General features: G+C 43.3%; 1 protein-coding gene across 3 annotated transcripts in view; it reads right to left on the reverse strand.

Moving 5' to 3' along the window:
• The window catches only part of LOC139306728 (rho GTPase-activating protein 6-like), a 62213-nt gene that overhangs the window by 2293 nt on the left and 42692 nt on the right, over positions 1–17228 (reverse strand). For all 3 annotated transcript variants that reach the window (XM_070930681.1, XM_070930682.1, XM_070930680.1), the window contains exons 2-10: positions 12304–12463; positions 9714–9785; positions 6567–6715; positions 6295–6423; positions 5988–6183; positions 5820–5875; positions 3520–3670; positions 3272–3420; positions 900–1079 (exon numbers count right to left, since the gene is read on the reverse strand). In XM_070930681.1, the coding sequence (XP_070786782.1) occupies positions 900–1079; positions 3272–3420; positions 3520–3670; positions 5820–5875; positions 5988–6183; positions 6295–6423; positions 6567–6715; positions 9714–9785; positions 12304–12463 (1242 nt within the window). The remainder of the gene's footprint in view (positions 1–899; positions 1080–3271; positions 3421–3519; positions 3671–5819; positions 5876–5987; positions 6184–6294; positions 6424–6566; positions 6716–9713; positions 9786–12303; positions 12464–17228) is intronic.

Genomic DNA, 17228 nt, shown 5'->3' on the forward strand with positions numbered 1-17228 from the left:
CGACAGGAGGAAACCATGAGACAGTTGAATGTCTGTCTTGTTACCTCCATTTCCAGTGCATTCCTTTCAAGTAATAAGATCATTTTTTGCTCATCAAACATGTGGATTATAATGAAGAACACCACCCCATTGTCATCCTCAAATGCTTTGAAAGTAAAAGCTGCCAGACTCCGACATAAGCAGGTTACGAAACAACTTTCAGATGTCATTCATAGAACTTGAGCTGCCTACAAATCTGTTTTTACTCACCAAGACTGAGCAAATCAGTCCCAATTCACTATAAGCGATTAATAGCTCTTCATTGGCTTACTGCAGGAATGTAAGCCTCAGGGGGAGCGGCAGTGGCAGATTACAAAACATTACGGTTTAAAGTTTCGGACCTGGAATGACCTGAACTGCCTGTCCGCACTGTTTTGAGAATCCCAGGAACAGAAAGGAACAAAAGCAACTGATGAGGCGGTAATCCGTGCAAAATCGGGGACCTCTTCTGACACCACATGAAGGATTTCATGCCTGAATGTTCTGCTTTCATTTTGAAAAGAAAGAGTTTAAGTACCTCAGTGAAAAGTTTGTGATGTTATTATCAGCTAACTGGCAAGATTTTACTTATTTCTCGCAATAATTCAGGTACGATTTTGACCAAAAACACTCCTCAACAAACTGTCATCTTGCACTCTCTTTGTTTTTTCCTCACGTTCCTCCTTTATTGTCTTTTTCTGTCTCTTCTTTCTCTAGGCGAAGCTCTGTTTTCATTAACTAAGACACAACCATTGTCTGCTAAGCCAGGAGGGATTGTTTTTCTTTAAGCCCACACAGGAATGTGAAACTGTGTGTGTGTGTTTAGTGGAGGAGTGTAAGAATGAAAGGAGGAAGTGAGGATGAAGGTTAGAATTACTGACCATGAAGAGTGTTTGGTAGCTGGCAATCATCCTTTGCAGCACGGCGATGACGGCCGTGCTCTCCTCGGCCCTGGCCGAGCTCTGGACGCTGAACTCCTTGTCTGAGTTCTTCTGCTTGTGGAGCAGGTTGGGGCCAAAGATGGTGGCCAGGTTCAAAGACGTCATCTTGTTCCCTGTGATCTGTATGTGGAGAAACAACAAACAGTTGATCGTTAGCACGAAAGTACAACTGAGGCTCATGTCATTAGTTTCGCAGGTATTTGTTAATGAAGCATTATTAAGTTTTGGACAAACAGAAATTTGGACTTGATGATGGTGCTGGATGAAAAGTTATGGGCTCATCAAAGTTATTACATTTAATCCAGAAGGGAAAATCAAATGTCTGAATCGAATTTCATGGAAATTGTCGAGATATTTCACTCAAAAACCACAAATGCGCTCGAGAGAAAGTCAGGGAACCACGAAAGTCTTTGAAATATCTCAACAGCAAATGGATTGCCATGAAAATCTGCAGTCTCGGCTAACAAGGCTAACAAGGATGGACAACAGCAATGAAGGTTAATTAATTAGCCTGCTGACAGTGGTGAGTGGAGAACGAGCGCAGCATGTGTGCCACGAATGATGGGCCCACTGCGTCACAAGGATGGTTATACAAAAATTGTGAGTTTCTACCTCGAATTTTTAGACATATATTTTCCAATCTCATACAGAAGCAATAGCAAAGTAGTAGTATTTAGCCAAATTGCTTGTACCAAAGGCTTTGTAAGTCTGCCTTCCATTCTGCATTGTCGGTGAAGCGTTTCCCTCCCTCATAAGGAGAAGCAAAGTACTGCAGAAATGACATCACACTGTTTTGCTGCTATCACACAGTCATTGAAGACATTTCCTCTCCACCCTCCTAACTCTTCTTCTCCTCCAGTTCCCACTTACATCTCCATCCGTTCTTTCATATTTATTTTCTCACCTCTCCCTCCAAAGTTCTGCCCCCCCCCCACCCGTCACTTTGAGCAAAAGATGGATAAAGGGTGGCTCATGGGGTTCGTTAAGTCTAAAAGTGTTGGAGTGTGTGACAGCTCAATCTGTTTCTGCCAGGGTTGGGTGGTGGTGTACATCCTGTGACACAATTAGCATCTAAAGTTACAAGCCCGTCAAAGCTTGGACAACTTTTTTAGTGATACATTCACTTTCCCAGTTTCCTCCCTTTCCACTCCCAGTCCCAAAGGAGAGACGGGAGCCACAAGCGGCCAAAAGTATTGATGTGTTGCTCCAAGTGTGAAACGCTCCGACTTCCTGTCACGATCTCAGATACAGATATTGGAGCCATGGAGTTGTGAAGGGAAAAAAACACACACATAGACATCAATGTTTGAGTCCACTCTCATGTATACACACACAGAAACAACAAAACACACTTCCATCTGCGCACAAACATGCCAAAACACACTCTCTGTGCTTCTCTCTCACACGTACAGGCTTAAACAACACACACACACACTCCCTTGCATTCATACCCACACACACACATGCAGAGACACTAAAACAAACTGTCTCTCTTGACACACACACACACACACACATGCATGAGTCCATGATCTGGGAATTAAAGAAGGTTAAAGGGGGTGTGGCACTGGGAGAGAACAGAGTAGAATATCATTTAAACCAAGCCGAGTCTTAATCATACAGCAGAGACTAGATTTAGATTTAGTGACTTTATTTTACTTTCTAGGATTTGTTGAGAGTATTCCACCGATTAAGCATTGTACTTCATTGTCAGACTGGCAAAAAAAAAGATGTAGCAGAACCAGAGATATTGTTTGTTTTTTTTATTCCAACCTACATTACCCACGATGCAACCGGACCGCGGAGATTCGAGTGTGTTATACTAGTAGCGGCCTCGAGCTGCTAGCCTCAAGCAGATATGAGAAGCGGGCTGCAGAGGTCTGGTAACCTCACTTCTCTCTCACTCCACACCCACGCGTTTAGTTTTTTTCATTTTAAAACTTGTAGTCTTCAGCCCCAACCGACGCTGACTCTACTGACATCACTTGAGGCCACTCGTCAGACTTCACGCAGCTCCCTCTGGGCCATCAAGAGGCTGTATACAACCTTTTTCACGTATGCAGCACTGCTGCCCAAGACCTGTGAACAGACCACTCGTGTTGTTTCAGGCCTGACAGGCACGGAGAGATATGTGCACATACCCAGCCGCACAAACTGATTTCTATCACTTCTTTGGTAATTTCCTCCCAATGAGGCGGAAACACAAGGACAACAAAATGCTGCCCACGGGCAGTTTGCACGTTTGCACACGACTAAAAGCAGCTACATTTGGATGTTTAGGACACGCCTCATGTTTTTACATCTTGACTCACCTCCTGTCCGACTTTGTCCTGCCGGTCGTGGGCGTGGTCGGTCACGGTGGACAGAAACTCAAGGAGGCGGTGGAGAGTGTCACTGTTGCATGCTGGGAGCAGGTAGACCAGTAGCTGAGTAACATTCTGCTGCTCATCTGGATCCAACACTGCAAGACAGGTTAGGATGGATCAGGTGAGAAGGAAGAAACAAAGAGGAGGATCATGGTCAGGCCAAAAAGGGGAAAATAAGGGAAGATGAGGCTTACATGTGGTGTTGATGAAGGCTGTGTACAGCTCTTTCGTAAGGAGCGGGTCGGGCATGTCCCTGAGGAACTCCTTCAGCAGAGCAGCCACATCGTGCACGCTGTGCTCCTCGTCCAGCGGGACGTCTACGCCGCGATCAAACTCCTCGCGAAGCTGAAGGACGGGCGAAAAGAAAAAAAAAAAAAGAGGGCAGAGGAGAAAGAGAGGAAGAGGGGGATTCAGAAACATCTTCCGCATACAACAATGGATATTATACTCTAAGTAGCGCACACACTCGCTTCCTGTTGGTCCTCCAAGTGACCTGGTAGACTCTGCGTTCAAACTAGTTTTACTTAGTCTCTGCGCTCTGACCTTTGGATGACTTCCAGAGAACTAGAAAGTCTATTGTCGGCGATGATGATGGATATACAGAGGTCGTCTGCACACAGCATATTCACCAGTTTTCACATTACATCCACAGTAAATTAAGCTAATAAATTCTTATGGTGGTGAATGCATAAATGTTGACATTGGACTGTATCAACACAGACCGGCAGAGAATGCAAAATGGATATTTACACTTTACACATAATATACAGACGTGTGAATACAAACCATTGAATTTGATTAGTTTATAATACAGACGAGGTGTTATAAACATACACAGGGGTAGAGTGGTCCATTAACACATTAGGCTACTATCATTATATTCGTAGGAGTGTGTAAATGACTTTTTCTTAAGTAGTTTGGTCTATTTAATTGTCTTCGATTTGCCTCCTGTTCTTTAAATGTTGGTCTGCAAGTTCCCTCATCGTGACAGTTGTGAGTAATTGATTTTAACTGACGTGGCGAATGAGTAAAATGGATTCATTGTAGAGTGAAGTCATTTATCTGTTGTTGTCCCATAAGGCACCAGCAGGAAAATTCCCCCTAAAGAAGTAAAAGGCAAACAAAGCATTGCTTTTCATAACCAGAATAGCCTTTTGTGAAAGCTGCTGCGGGGTGAGAGACAGTCGAGGAGAATGCAAAAAAGATTGTTTAATAGATTTTATCGTACAAAAATGTTCTTCACCATAACACCAGCTGGGGTCTCTGAAACCCTAAACAGAAGTGACAGAAGTCGCTTTCTGTAGCAGATTTGTGAAACATGTCATCTGGTCAAAATCATTCTCCAAAAATTTGGAAAAGTATCAAGCTGATAAAACAACATTAAGCTATTAAAGAGGGCCCCAGGACCCCAAAACAGAACATTAGGGTTAAATAAAGATTAAATTCAGACACATTTCAAAACATTTAGTTTCTTTCTTTCTTGGGAAAAAAATCCTTTGGCACCAAAGTCGCGACTGATTGAGCCCTGCGCCTCCGAGGGTTTTCTTTCTTCCTGAGCATTGCAACATGCTGCTCTGAATAATGACTAAAAAGTGAACGCACAATGTGATCAAACAATCACTGTCACCTGAGGAACTGAGTCAGTACGAATGCATCTCATCTCGTGACCAATTCACAGTCGAACAAATGGCCTCACTCACTCTTTTACCTTTTACCTTTTTTATCAGTCTTATATTTCATTGAAATGGAATCATTTCTTATGACGCCATCAAGCAACCTTGGACATCTCCCTGAAGGTCAAAGAAGTGTGCTTGCGTCTCTAGTTCCCTGTAGCTGCTACATGTGGAAGTCAGTGTTATAAAACCATGCAACAGAAAAGATTATGTAAAAGTTACGCTGCCCACACTGATTGACCTATGAGGTTTAACCCTGTTTTACATATTGTTTTGCTGTGTATTCACTGGAGTCAAATAGATAATGAAAGGTGTAGGAGTAAGTAGAAAAACTTATTGCAATATTGTGTGTATCGCGCTGGAAAGAATATGTTTGCTTGGATAACAAATGCAGCATCAGGACCAGCTCTGTTGTACAAGTGGCTCTGTCTACATACAATGCAATGGCACCTGCAACAGAGGGGGCTTTGGCACCATGAGCAACATTTCGGTTGCACTGCGTTGGTTATCACACAATCTATTCTTGGAAAGGAGGTTTTGTTTGTTGCTGTTGACTGTCGTGGATGGAAAAGGATGTGTGAATAGCACAAAATTAATGTTTTTCACTGATGTGCAAAATGAGCCTTTGATTTGTTGTTAGGAGACGCGGTACTGTAAGGTACATTACACATTTCATACAGAGTGATGATGTAAATCATATGCTACAGTTTGACCCTCACAGTCACCAGAAACTCAACCCAACTGAACGCCTATGGGAGATTCTGGAGTGTCACATTAGACATCGCTCTCCACCAAGTGAGGGAATACTCAAGAGCACTCACGTGTCGGACTCTCTTCTTGGAGCTTCCCACTCGAAAGATGCCCACAGTCTGCAAACCTGAGCGGAGAAGGGAAAGAAAAAACCTCAACGCCAAAAGTATCATTGTAGTGGATAAATGAAAGACTGGATGAGCGTACATGTTGGCTGCAGGGGTTAAGCAGCTGCTCACCGTATTTCTCGATGTGCTGGCAGCAGCTGTCGACCACCCGGGGCACCTGACGGTAGATGGGGTTGAGGCTCAGCCTTTTGTCCCGGTGCTTCTCCTTCTTGCTTGGCGTTTCGGCCGGCAGAGAGAGCTGCAGCGCCTCGAGCAGCCGGGACTGGTTGTCGTCCAGGTCCGTGATGGAGTCCACTGACATGCCGCCCTGGAGGTTGATGGTGCATTTGACTTAGACATATTCAGCTGAATGCAACACGAACACCTGATCTCCTGGTCTGTAGCTCAGACTGGGATTAATTATATCATGATGTCTCACCCTCCTGCGTGCTCGCGGTGCAGCCTCGGGCGTGTTGGGCGACGTTGACTCATTGGCTGTCTCGGATGTGGAACTCAAAGAGGAGTTACTGCTGGATAACTCCTTATTGGACGGCCGCTTGGTGGCAAACTGCAAGACAGGTGATCCAGGAGTTGGATTTGGCTTTTTATACAGCACAATTGTTCTATATAGTTCAAGATTATTATATTTGTTCTGAAAAATGTCTTAAATAAAAGGAATTGGGCATGCAATTGACAGATAAACTGATAGACCTGTAAAATGGACGAGACGAGGTCGGAGGAGTCCTTGTGTTCCTCGCGCTGTGGAGGGTCCTGGCGATAGCCATCCTGACGCTGCCGATGTGTTCTGTCATTAGCAATGACCTGGGAGAGTGGTATACTGAAGGCCTGGGGTATGCATTCTGGGGGTTAAAGAAGAGGAGGAGGGGGAAAGAGAGAAGAGGAAGAACACAAAGGCAGGAAAGGAAAGAGATGAGGAAATAAAACTTAAATCTAGATGAAAACTGAACTACAAAAGCACAAAGTTAGCTGCAAGAGGAAGAAAAAAAGCTCCATTAGCAACTTCCAAAAATAGACTCTTTCAACAGGAACATCAAACACATCTCCAATTAAACTCTTTATTACTTCTGTTGGAGCTCGTCTTTTACATGCGATAAAAGCCTCACAACACATGTTTACTACACCAGTTAAAACTCTTATAGCATACTACATCTGTTTTCCAAAATAAGACATCACAGAAAGAAAGTTGGCCAAAAATATGGCAATGACAGACCACTAATTCTAGTGCCTCTGACCACAAATAACTCAACTTTGATGACTCTCACCCACAAGCAATGTCATGTTCTCCATGCAGGTCATTTTTAGAAGGCTGGCATGTTATCTAGCTAGCTCTTATCTATTTTCACTCATTTTGAAGTATGACGAGAGGCAAAATGGAGTTTGCTTTGGCAAGAAGTTGCAAGAGACGTATTCAAAGTTGAGCAAAAGATGCAAATGTGTGTTTGTGCTGCAGAGGGTGAAAGCACAGGAAGATATGCACAGAGAAATGATGTCATACTGGGCCATCGCAGGCTATATATTCCATTGTACCGTATCCCAAAGCATGAGCCAACAGCTGAGAAAAAACAGTCCAGCTGTTCAGTCGATGTTGAGTGTGTGTGTGTGTGTGTGTGTGTGTGTGTGTGTGTGTGTGTGTGTGTGTGTGTGGAAAGGAGGCAAAGGAAAACAGAGGGAGAGAAAGCAAAATGCATTCCACAACCACAAGTGGAGGGCTGTGGTTCGTGAACAAGATGACCACTAACACTGTGACACAACGAATTTGCTCTGCAGCCTTGCAGCGTTAACAGGGCTTATGTAACCTGCACACACACACACACACACAGACATGCACATATACACAATCTGGATCAAATAATGTACAGTGCTTTGCCTACATATTGCACAGCCAGTCACTTTTTCAAAAATCTACATTTTCCAGGCCTACAGGAACAACCGTCTGGGTTTTCAGCACCGCTTTTTTTTCATACATCTATTTCTTATTCATGTTCATGTGGTGTGTTTATATTAGCTGGATGTGCTCTATGCAGAAAGTCTCTCACAGCCTCAGGAAAGTTCTAAACAAAGTGCCAGATGGGTGGAGTTTACCACGCAGGACAATACAGGGAAAGTGCCAAAAAAGCATTTTAGAAACCAAGTAGGAAACCTTTGCTTTGACTGACAACTTGCTTGATACTATCCGAGGTAAAAACTCACCCATACGGTACTCAAAGCAGATTAAACCTTATTTGCAAATATAGGCGGGCTGAGGTCTGGTCACAACAGCTCAGATTACTGTGGCTGCATCAAAGAAGTCAGCGTTCTCCCTTTCTCTCTGTGTGCAGAGAAGAGGCTGAGGCTGCTTCAAAGTGAAATGCAGGGCTGGCATTCAGGGACCCCGGGAGAAAATGAAACTTAGAATCCGTTTTGGCAGGTTAGACCACAGTTACATGTGAACCATCTGCTCCGGAGGGGTAGAGCCGGGCATGTAGCGAAGGGGAAAACCCAACAACACATAGACTCTACCCCGACATCAGTGTTACATAACATATAGAACTCAAAGTATTTGTCCTAAAATTAATGTTAAATAATAAATAAAACTGGAGGTCTGAGATCAGCTGCCAATATCTTCACAGTTGCCATGAACAATATCCGGTTCTGATTGGGCAAAGCTTGTGCATTATTTTCAGACAGCACAGCTGTGACATGCTGCAGCAGCATCATCAGTCATATATACAACTCAGAGCCTGACAGCTGTTTCTTGTACGTATTGTAGCATGAAATAATGTTAATTCCAATGTTGACAAAGATAGCACTATGCTATTTCTGAGTCAGATGAATATATGGCTACTTTTTTATGCCTGTGAACTGTTTATGAACAATTAGCTTAGCTAAATGAAGCAATCCTATTCCAAAGTTCAATTGTTAAAGCGATCCTATGTAACTTTTGCGGAAACGACAGCAACCAGTGGCAATTACATGGCAAAATGCTAAAATGTAGCGTGACAGTAGCACAAGCAAAGAAGAGCCCTGAAGTCAGCCATCTGGCTCTGTAATGTCGGTTACACAGAAATATCTATTCAAAATTTGCCAACATTAGTCACCAAAAGCTACTGGTCAGACCAGACCAAGTAAGGCTGTCACAACAAAACCTCTGAGTGCATTGAACGAAGCAGTTATGTGTTTTTACTGCTTATGGATTAAACTTTTCATTTGTAAGAGGAAGAATATGTGTGCTTTTGTTTTATCAAAATGTTACTAAGTCACGCTCCGCAGGATCGAGGAGCTGCTAAACAAAACGTTCACATACTGTAGGACTTGCAGTGCATCATGTAGTTTTTAAGATATTTTCAGATTGACATACTTTATACTTATTTTTTATTTTCTTTTAGTCAGTTACTTGAGAACGCTGCAGGCTGAGCAAAAATCATCACTGGTATTGTGCACTGTGTATTTTTGACATTTCCATGTGTGTTTATTGTAAACCAGACCTGGGATCAGCCCCGACACACTCTCACAAACTTTGACAAGAAAAGCCCAACTCTATTTTATCTCCCGCTCCTCTCTGCAACTGGGCTCCTTTAACTAAGATCCTCTTCTCTTTCTGCCAAATATGCTTTGCTTCGTGCTTAACTTAGAGTGGCTGCTTCTCCGAGCCAGTCCCCTTACAAGGAGTCCCTTCACTTAAGCTAAATATAAACTGTCAAAGCCCAGTAAACAGAAACAGTGTTTTTATAACCTCGCCGTTCACCTGCCTGAGGGGTGGAGACTCCATCTCCACAGACTGTGAGCCAGTCTGTGGAGATGGAGAGACAGAAAAACCCTGTGAACTGGCAAAATGTCAGAGAGCGTAACTTGGCGTACCTTTGTCTTTACTCTTCTCTTTCGCTAGAGAGTCCAGCTTCCTCCTCAGCGACTTTTTCCGCTTCTGTCCATCTGCGCCGGAAAAACAACAAGAAAATGAATCAACTGAAACAAATGGTCTCCATATCTGCCGTATCTTATCTGGCTTATTACATCTAATAAGCTTGTGTCAGGATTGCAGACATAAATCAACCACAGGGGGAAAGCTGCGTATGAACTCAAATCCATTTCAGTGGAACATCAGACAGGGTCAGAAATAATATCTATCAAAACATCATCATCATCACTAAATCACTTATGTTGTTTATCTGCACAGGAATGACTTGTGAAGAATGCTGAAATGAATGATGATAAGATGATACGTGGGCGCTTCACAGCCAAGTTTTGGACTGGCGTGGTCTGAGAGGAGGAAAGCCACTGTCAGCTGTCCACATGATGAATGACTCGTGAATTTGCTGATTAATGATCAGGGAAATCTGGAAATCGTGGCATGAGCAACTTGGCGGGGGGGGGGGGGGGGGGGGCAGGATATCAGTTTGTCAAAGCTCAGCAACTTTTAATGCTATCCTTCAGTCACTCTGCTGTTGCACATCAGATCATTCCGGAGCCGTTCCGAGAGTTTTGATCTGCTGGTTTAGCAACCTCAGTTTGAACCCCCAGATGTTCCCTTCTGCTGTATCAAATGAGTCACTTGCAGGGCTCAGGAAATTTTATCCAGCTCCCACAACACGCTTGATGGTAGCGTTGGCCGGTTACGTCAGGGAGCGGGTCCAAACATATCTGAGTTCCACGTCTTATATCATCAATTATTTTTGCCACTTTAGTGATGTATTGTGTGTACTTCCAAGACTCAGAAGGACAGCAAGTGAAATCTATGAGAGAAAAATAGGTGGGAAACAGGGAGGGGGGGGGGGTGACATAGGAGAAAGAAAGCAGATGTTGTGATGGAGAGTGAGGGCAGCTAGAGAGAGAGAGAGAGAGAGAGAGAGAGAGAGAAGGGAGAAGCAGGGATAGGAAATGGTTTGAATTTTTGACAGATGGCTCCCAAAGCTGTGCGGAAATCCCCCGAACCTCCAAACCTCCCCTCTCCAACTCCCCACCAGTTGTGAAACTGTCTGAAGGAACCTTTTTTTGCTTCTTCTCTGTCTCATCGCACCCTCGTCCCATCCCTCATTGTCTCTCTCAGCTCTATCTCTCTGTAATCCGTTTTTTTTTTTGGGGTTCTTGAAGACACACTGGAAACATGACCCCTGGCACTCGGATAAATATGAGAAACAGCAAGGCAGAAAAGCCCACATTAGCGGTGCTGAAATAGCACTCACACACACACAAGTTGAAATATTTCCCTAGCTAGCACATGGCGGCCGTTAGGGGCTCTGGAATTCATAAGCAACACAGACAAGTACGTATTAAATCATGGTGGGGAGAGGTTTAACCTTCAGCTGGAATGCAAGGCCCTGGATAATCCACTGGCTGCACTGTACTGCTGCTATAGCGGCCACTCCACTCATATACAGTGCAGTGAAACAATGCTGCACATCTGTGTGAGCACAGACTGGCCATCCTAATAACAAGACTAAATCTTCAACTGGTTTTTTACAACTTGTGTATGTTTTTGCAGTTTTGGCCATCATTTCTATTGATTATGAAAACATTATACTGAACAAAAGTAGTATGAAGAGTTGTATGAAAACAGAAACTCCCCTTAAATAAATCCCACTTTTGAATATTTTGTGTGTTTTAGTGTTAGTATTTAATCTGAAAACAGAATTGTGAGGTCATTAACTTGTTATATCTCACCCACTTTACATTAAATGGGATTATGTATATTTTTGTCTTTTCTATCAATAAACTGTGCTGCATGTAGACATTTTTAGCATGGGCGGACCCAGTGGGAAACAAACCACCAAGTCAACCAGTTTCAGAGCAGAGCTCTGCCCATTTCTGCTATATCTGGATTAATTTGTCTAATTCGGTCATTTTCCAAACCCTTATTCCCTTAAAAGACCAAAATACAGTTGTTTAGATTGAAGCTAGGGCCACAAGGACAAATACAGCGTGTTTTTGCAACATTTAGAACTCAACAGAGTGTACATGGTGTCTGCACTCAGCCTGAGCTGCAGCGGAAAGGGAGTCGCGTGTCGTTAAGGAGGGGGGGTCAGCAGATACCACGTCAAACAGGAAGCACCCGATCCCAGTGTGAAGTATGGTTTACATCTGAATTCATGTGTTGTCACAACTTCCCCAAACATAGACCATACAGTACATGACTTCCCTTAAATACACTTGAGGGATGACAAGAGGATGTGGTCAGAGCGTTGGCTTTACTTTATGGGACACTTGGAAGTAGCTGCACAAGCTTACACAGCAAACCTGGGTTAAGAATATCAAATGAGAACAGTTCCAGAGTCAATCACAGATGTCTTTTGTTGCCGTTACCTGTCACATAAATGTCAGGAACTTGCAAACCTGATGTTATCTGAAGTATGCTGAAGCACTAAATCCCACCCATCCGGAACTCACAAACATCAAAAATTATGGAGCACTGTTTAACTGCAATACGCGTAAAAACACACACACGCGCTCCCACCTTTAGGCATGGTAATCTGACAACCCAGGTCATAGTCCTGGTGTAAACGGGTGTAGGCCACTTCCTGCAGCCGGGCCCTCTCCAGCTCCGACAGGCTCTGGATGTCAACTGGTGTCAGACGCACGCTCCGCCCCGACAGGCTGCTCCAGGTGAAATCACCCTGGGGTGGACAAAAGTTAACACAAAGAGTAGGATAAGACTAACAGAACATATATAGTGTAGTGGGCAGTAGAAACAAGCTGAAAACACAACAAGGTTTAAGTTGATAGATGGTATGGTCATTGGCGGATACGGCACAACGTGAGCATTCATTTGGAGTTGTGTCTGGAAACGATGTCGATGAGGACAGTGAGACTCAACCAAAAACAAAAGAGCTGATGATTCACTGTGGGTTCATACAAGTGAGCTCCTTCACACACGCATTGTCACTTGATCCATTAACATAAAACTATTGATTACAGCACTTTTAACTATTTCTTTTGAACAATTCTAGTCTATGGTTGTGTAAAAACAAAACATCCAGGCAGAGTAAGGAGAAAAGGTGTACTGAAAGCCTTTAGTTACGTAAAAAAAGATGCATTTTGACCACACATGGTCTTCATCAGGGTGGAAATCATTTTAATAATAATTAAAAGATTTTTTTAAGTTAAAAAAACGGTTTCTTTATCTTCAACTGCACAATAAGCTTCCCTAGACTAAACGCATGTGAAACTGAGTAAACCCTTGGCCTTTGCCTTCTAATAATAGCAATAGTAATAAAAAAAAAAAAGAATGGAAAAGGCCTTATTCCATGTGATTCTCATAGACGATGAGTTTGGGAGGAGAATGCGTTCGACAAAACGCAGTACAACAAACAATTACAATCCTTAAAAATACAGAACAAATCTGAAAAGTGTGAACGTGCGTGCAGGATGCTACTTTCACAGCAGTAGAATATTTGTAAGCCAAACTAAAAGGATAACATTGAAGTAGCCTACACAGACAGATAAACGGAGAGATAGCTTGTGCCTCGGAAAAACAGTCTTTCTCTGAGGAGCAAGTGAGGACATGAAGTGGCCTTGCACTGATGGATTTGCAATGTGTTCTCCACACGCATAAAGTAGCATTAAGAACGCACAGTATACGTGGAGGAGGAGATACTATACGGCCCCGAGCGTATAGAAAACAGTCCGAGTCATCGCGCTCATCTTTCAGCTGCAGACGGGCTAACTTTGCAGATTTTGGCTCAATCTGCGATCAAGGTGGAATTGAATGGAAGCGGATTGTAATGAATTGGTGGAAACCCAGAGAGCGCTTTGGCTTTGATGAACGTTTGAGTCATCTGAATCTCTGGTCATGCATTCCTCTGTGTCTACTGAGGGAAGAGGTCAGGAAGAGGGAGAGGTTAAGAAAGGAGGGGGGGGGGGGGGGGGCACTGCTGCAATTTATCTAATGCCTTATCCAGACAGAGGGCTTACAAGTGTACTCTAATGTGTCTGTGTTTATATGTTCTGCTGCAAGCACAGAGAAACCATTTTATGCCAGTTTATATCTTAAAAATTAAATTTCAACATGTTGCCCCTTGAATGGTGTTTACTCTTCGAGTCTTCTAGAGAAATGGGTAACTTCGCTTTGCTTTTCATAATTAGGCTTCTATCATCAATATTTTCTTGAAGTCATTCCTCCTGCTGTCAGCCCTCTTGTTATTTGACCCCACTCAGTGCAGTGAAGCAACAGAGCCGTCATTCAGCCATGGGAGGAAAAACAAGATGTGGACATAGGCAACCTGGAGAGCCACCTAAGTGTGTGTGCATGTGTGTGTGTGTGTGTGTGTGTGACAGAGCATGTCAAGCAAAAAGAAGTTGCCCCCTTCGTAGCATTTTATCCAGCACAGCTGTTATGTGTGTGTTTTTTGTGTATGCCATTCCTTATCGCTGGCTGAGGGAACCCTTTTCCCTCCCGCTTGACCTCACACACAGCTTGATAGGGGCAACACACATGCCTGTACGCACCCGCATGTACACACACACATACACACACACACACTGCAAAAGAAAAGACAAACAGTTGGAAAAGTGAAATAAGAGGCCTCTCCTCGGTTGAGCTGGTTCTGCCCAGCAGGATTTCTGAAGGGGATGGATGAGCTTGAGTTCTTAAGTGTCAACCTATGAAACCCGTGGAATGCTGACAGAAGAGCGAAGGGGGCAGACTAAATCCTGGTGTCACTGCTGGACTCTGGCAACAATGAGCTTGAAAGCCTGCGTGACCTGCAGAGACAGGCCATTCAAATTAACAAACCAAGACATCCCGAAGCCAACCTGCCCGGCTTAACTTCTGACAAAGTAACAACCACTGTGTTATCACTCTTAACCTGTACATTTCTTATTCATAGCCAGGAATAACATTCTGGTAGGCAAATACATAGACGAGATAGATACATATAATAGACACATTCAGTCGCAGTCATCTAATCAAGTGCTCATTTCCTCACTCTTGAGATAATGATAGTCGGCTCCTATTATGTACCACAGTAAATGCTAATTTGTTTGTAGCTCATTAACTCCGCTGATCCAGCCAAAGCACAAATAGATATCACCATCACTGATCTCCTAGTGTTACAGTCAAACCCGTTAAGGTTAATGGAATCACGTTACTGGACCACAAATCCATTCGTTCATTCATTCACTGCTCACCTCCGAAACGTCAAGCCACAGTGCAACACTGAACGCCTTTGGAACATACAACCACATAAGTCATTATGGTGGATCTCAGTATGACGCAGACGCTCACTGAGATGTAACACTGTTTGAATAGCCGGTATAGAGACAAATCTGCCACGCAGCTACTGTCACAACCCTTCAACTCTTAGTGTTTGCTTCCAAAATATCGCTGGTTGCTAAGCCTTTACACAACTGCCATCATCTGTTTTGCTTTGTATTTATTAAAACTATTGACCCCCGCACACACACACACACACACACACACACACACACACGCGCACACACACACACAGATGATGTTTGCCGGAATGGCTGCACAGATCTAATCAGATAATTCCAAGTTTAACAAATGGTATTTTCTGCCAGTTTGCTTCACTTAATCCCATTTTTGCATTAGCAGAAATAAATCTCAAAAATGCTTTGCAAGAAAGAAAGGACGGGGGGGGCGGGTGCAAACAACAGCTTAGTGAGAAGTGCATAGGTTACCCAAGTCCCCTTATGTAGCATTTATAAGATACACGGTTTATAACACACTTTAATGTAGTTTTAAGCAGTTATAAGGGCATTTAGAGTTATGTACAACAATTATAACTTATATATATATATATCATTATTATTATTATTATAAAGTGAGTATAGGTGTCACCACATACAGGGATGAACACTTATGTGCTTACAGCTGCATTATAGTGTGTTTTAAACCATGTATTCAATGTTTCTATAATGCTAAATCGGGAGACTAAATAGGGGATGCAAAAGCTTCTATTGAGTATGGGATTCAGCACTTTGTTGTTATTGTTGCAGTTGCTTTGTGTTCACGTCTGACAGACGCCCCACTGGAAAGATTAATGACTTTGCTGACTGGACTGGCACCGTGCAGTTGGATGAATAATGCCATTTTGACACACGGCGCACTGCAGCATGTGGTTTCTGTTCTATTTCAGACAAAGGGACAAATGGCGCAAAAAAAAACAGAAAAAAAGAATATGTCAGTTTCCGTGGCAACGCATACACAGAAAATCAGAAGGAGAAGGAGCAGGAAGCGAGAGAAATATTGCTATGGTAACGCAGCTGGAACATACACACACACACACAGGCAGCTTGACACTTGGTTGTTGTGATGCGTAAATCATTACCAGTTCAAGGTGATCAGTGTGTCGACGGAAAGCCTCTTGCACGTTTTACGTCGTGCTGATTTGGAAACAGTAAATAATATGCACCACGACAATAATACAGGGAAAAAAATTGAATACCACTCGATGTGACTGTCCTCTCTGGATCATTATTGCCCTTGATGACTTATCGACAGCCCCATGCTATAATGTAGCCAATAACAAGCAACACAGCTCCTCTTTTCCCGCTCAATATTCCATATCCTAGAGAGACATCAGCGGGACCTTTATAGGCCTGGAGCGCCGTGGCAACGCATTGACAAAACTGTGTTATTACTGGTCCCCATGTAGTCATACGCATGTGACTGTATGACTGCGTGTATGTAAGAATGGTAGAGAGAGCAGGAGAAAACAATCCCCACTCCTCAAAGAAATATTACACATGCTGCCTTCAAGTGCTGTTGGAAATACCTTTATTACGACCCTGTGCATTAGTAAATAGAGACAATGAAGCAAATCCTCTTTTCATGACTAAAATCTGTTATAAAGCCTTTTAATCCACTGGCTTGAGCGATGAACATGGTGAAAATCCTGCGAGACTCCAATGAGTTTTGACCTTAAAGGAAGCCCCGTACGACAAATGCCAAGGCTGAAGGCAGCGAATCAGGGCTTTTCAGCTAGTTTCATGGTGAGCCTTGTTTTCTGTTTTCCATTCTGATATACTGTAGGTATACCAGGAAGATACCAGAAGCCCAGGAGGAGATCACTTATGGTGAATACGGACACTAAAGGAACATTTCAGAATTCTTCACATTGTACTTTTGGTTTGTTTTCTTTCCCTTTTGTGTGGCAGCTGGCTTTAACTGACCCTTGTGCAGAGTAGTATTTTTCAACACTTTTTTTTTCTCCTTTCTTTTACAGGTTGGCTTCATGCATGTAATAGATTGCTTTCACTGACCTGGAACCTCCTCAGGGTTCACATCTGCTTGTAATTACTGACCACCCTCGCTTGTCAGCCAGTGTTGCTGGTGTGTGTGTGTGTGTGCATGTTTGTACATGTATCTGTCACACACTAACGATTAATAGGCTCCTCCACCTGTTTTGGGTTGTCCCT

Source organism: Enoplosus armatus, chromosome 24 (assembly GCF_043641665.1).
Source record: "Enoplosus armatus isolate fEnoArm2 chromosome 24, fEnoArm2.hap1, whole genome shotgun sequence".
Lineage (NCBI taxonomy): Eukaryota > Metazoa > Chordata > Actinopteri > Centrarchiformes > Enoplosidae > Enoplosus > Enoplosus armatus.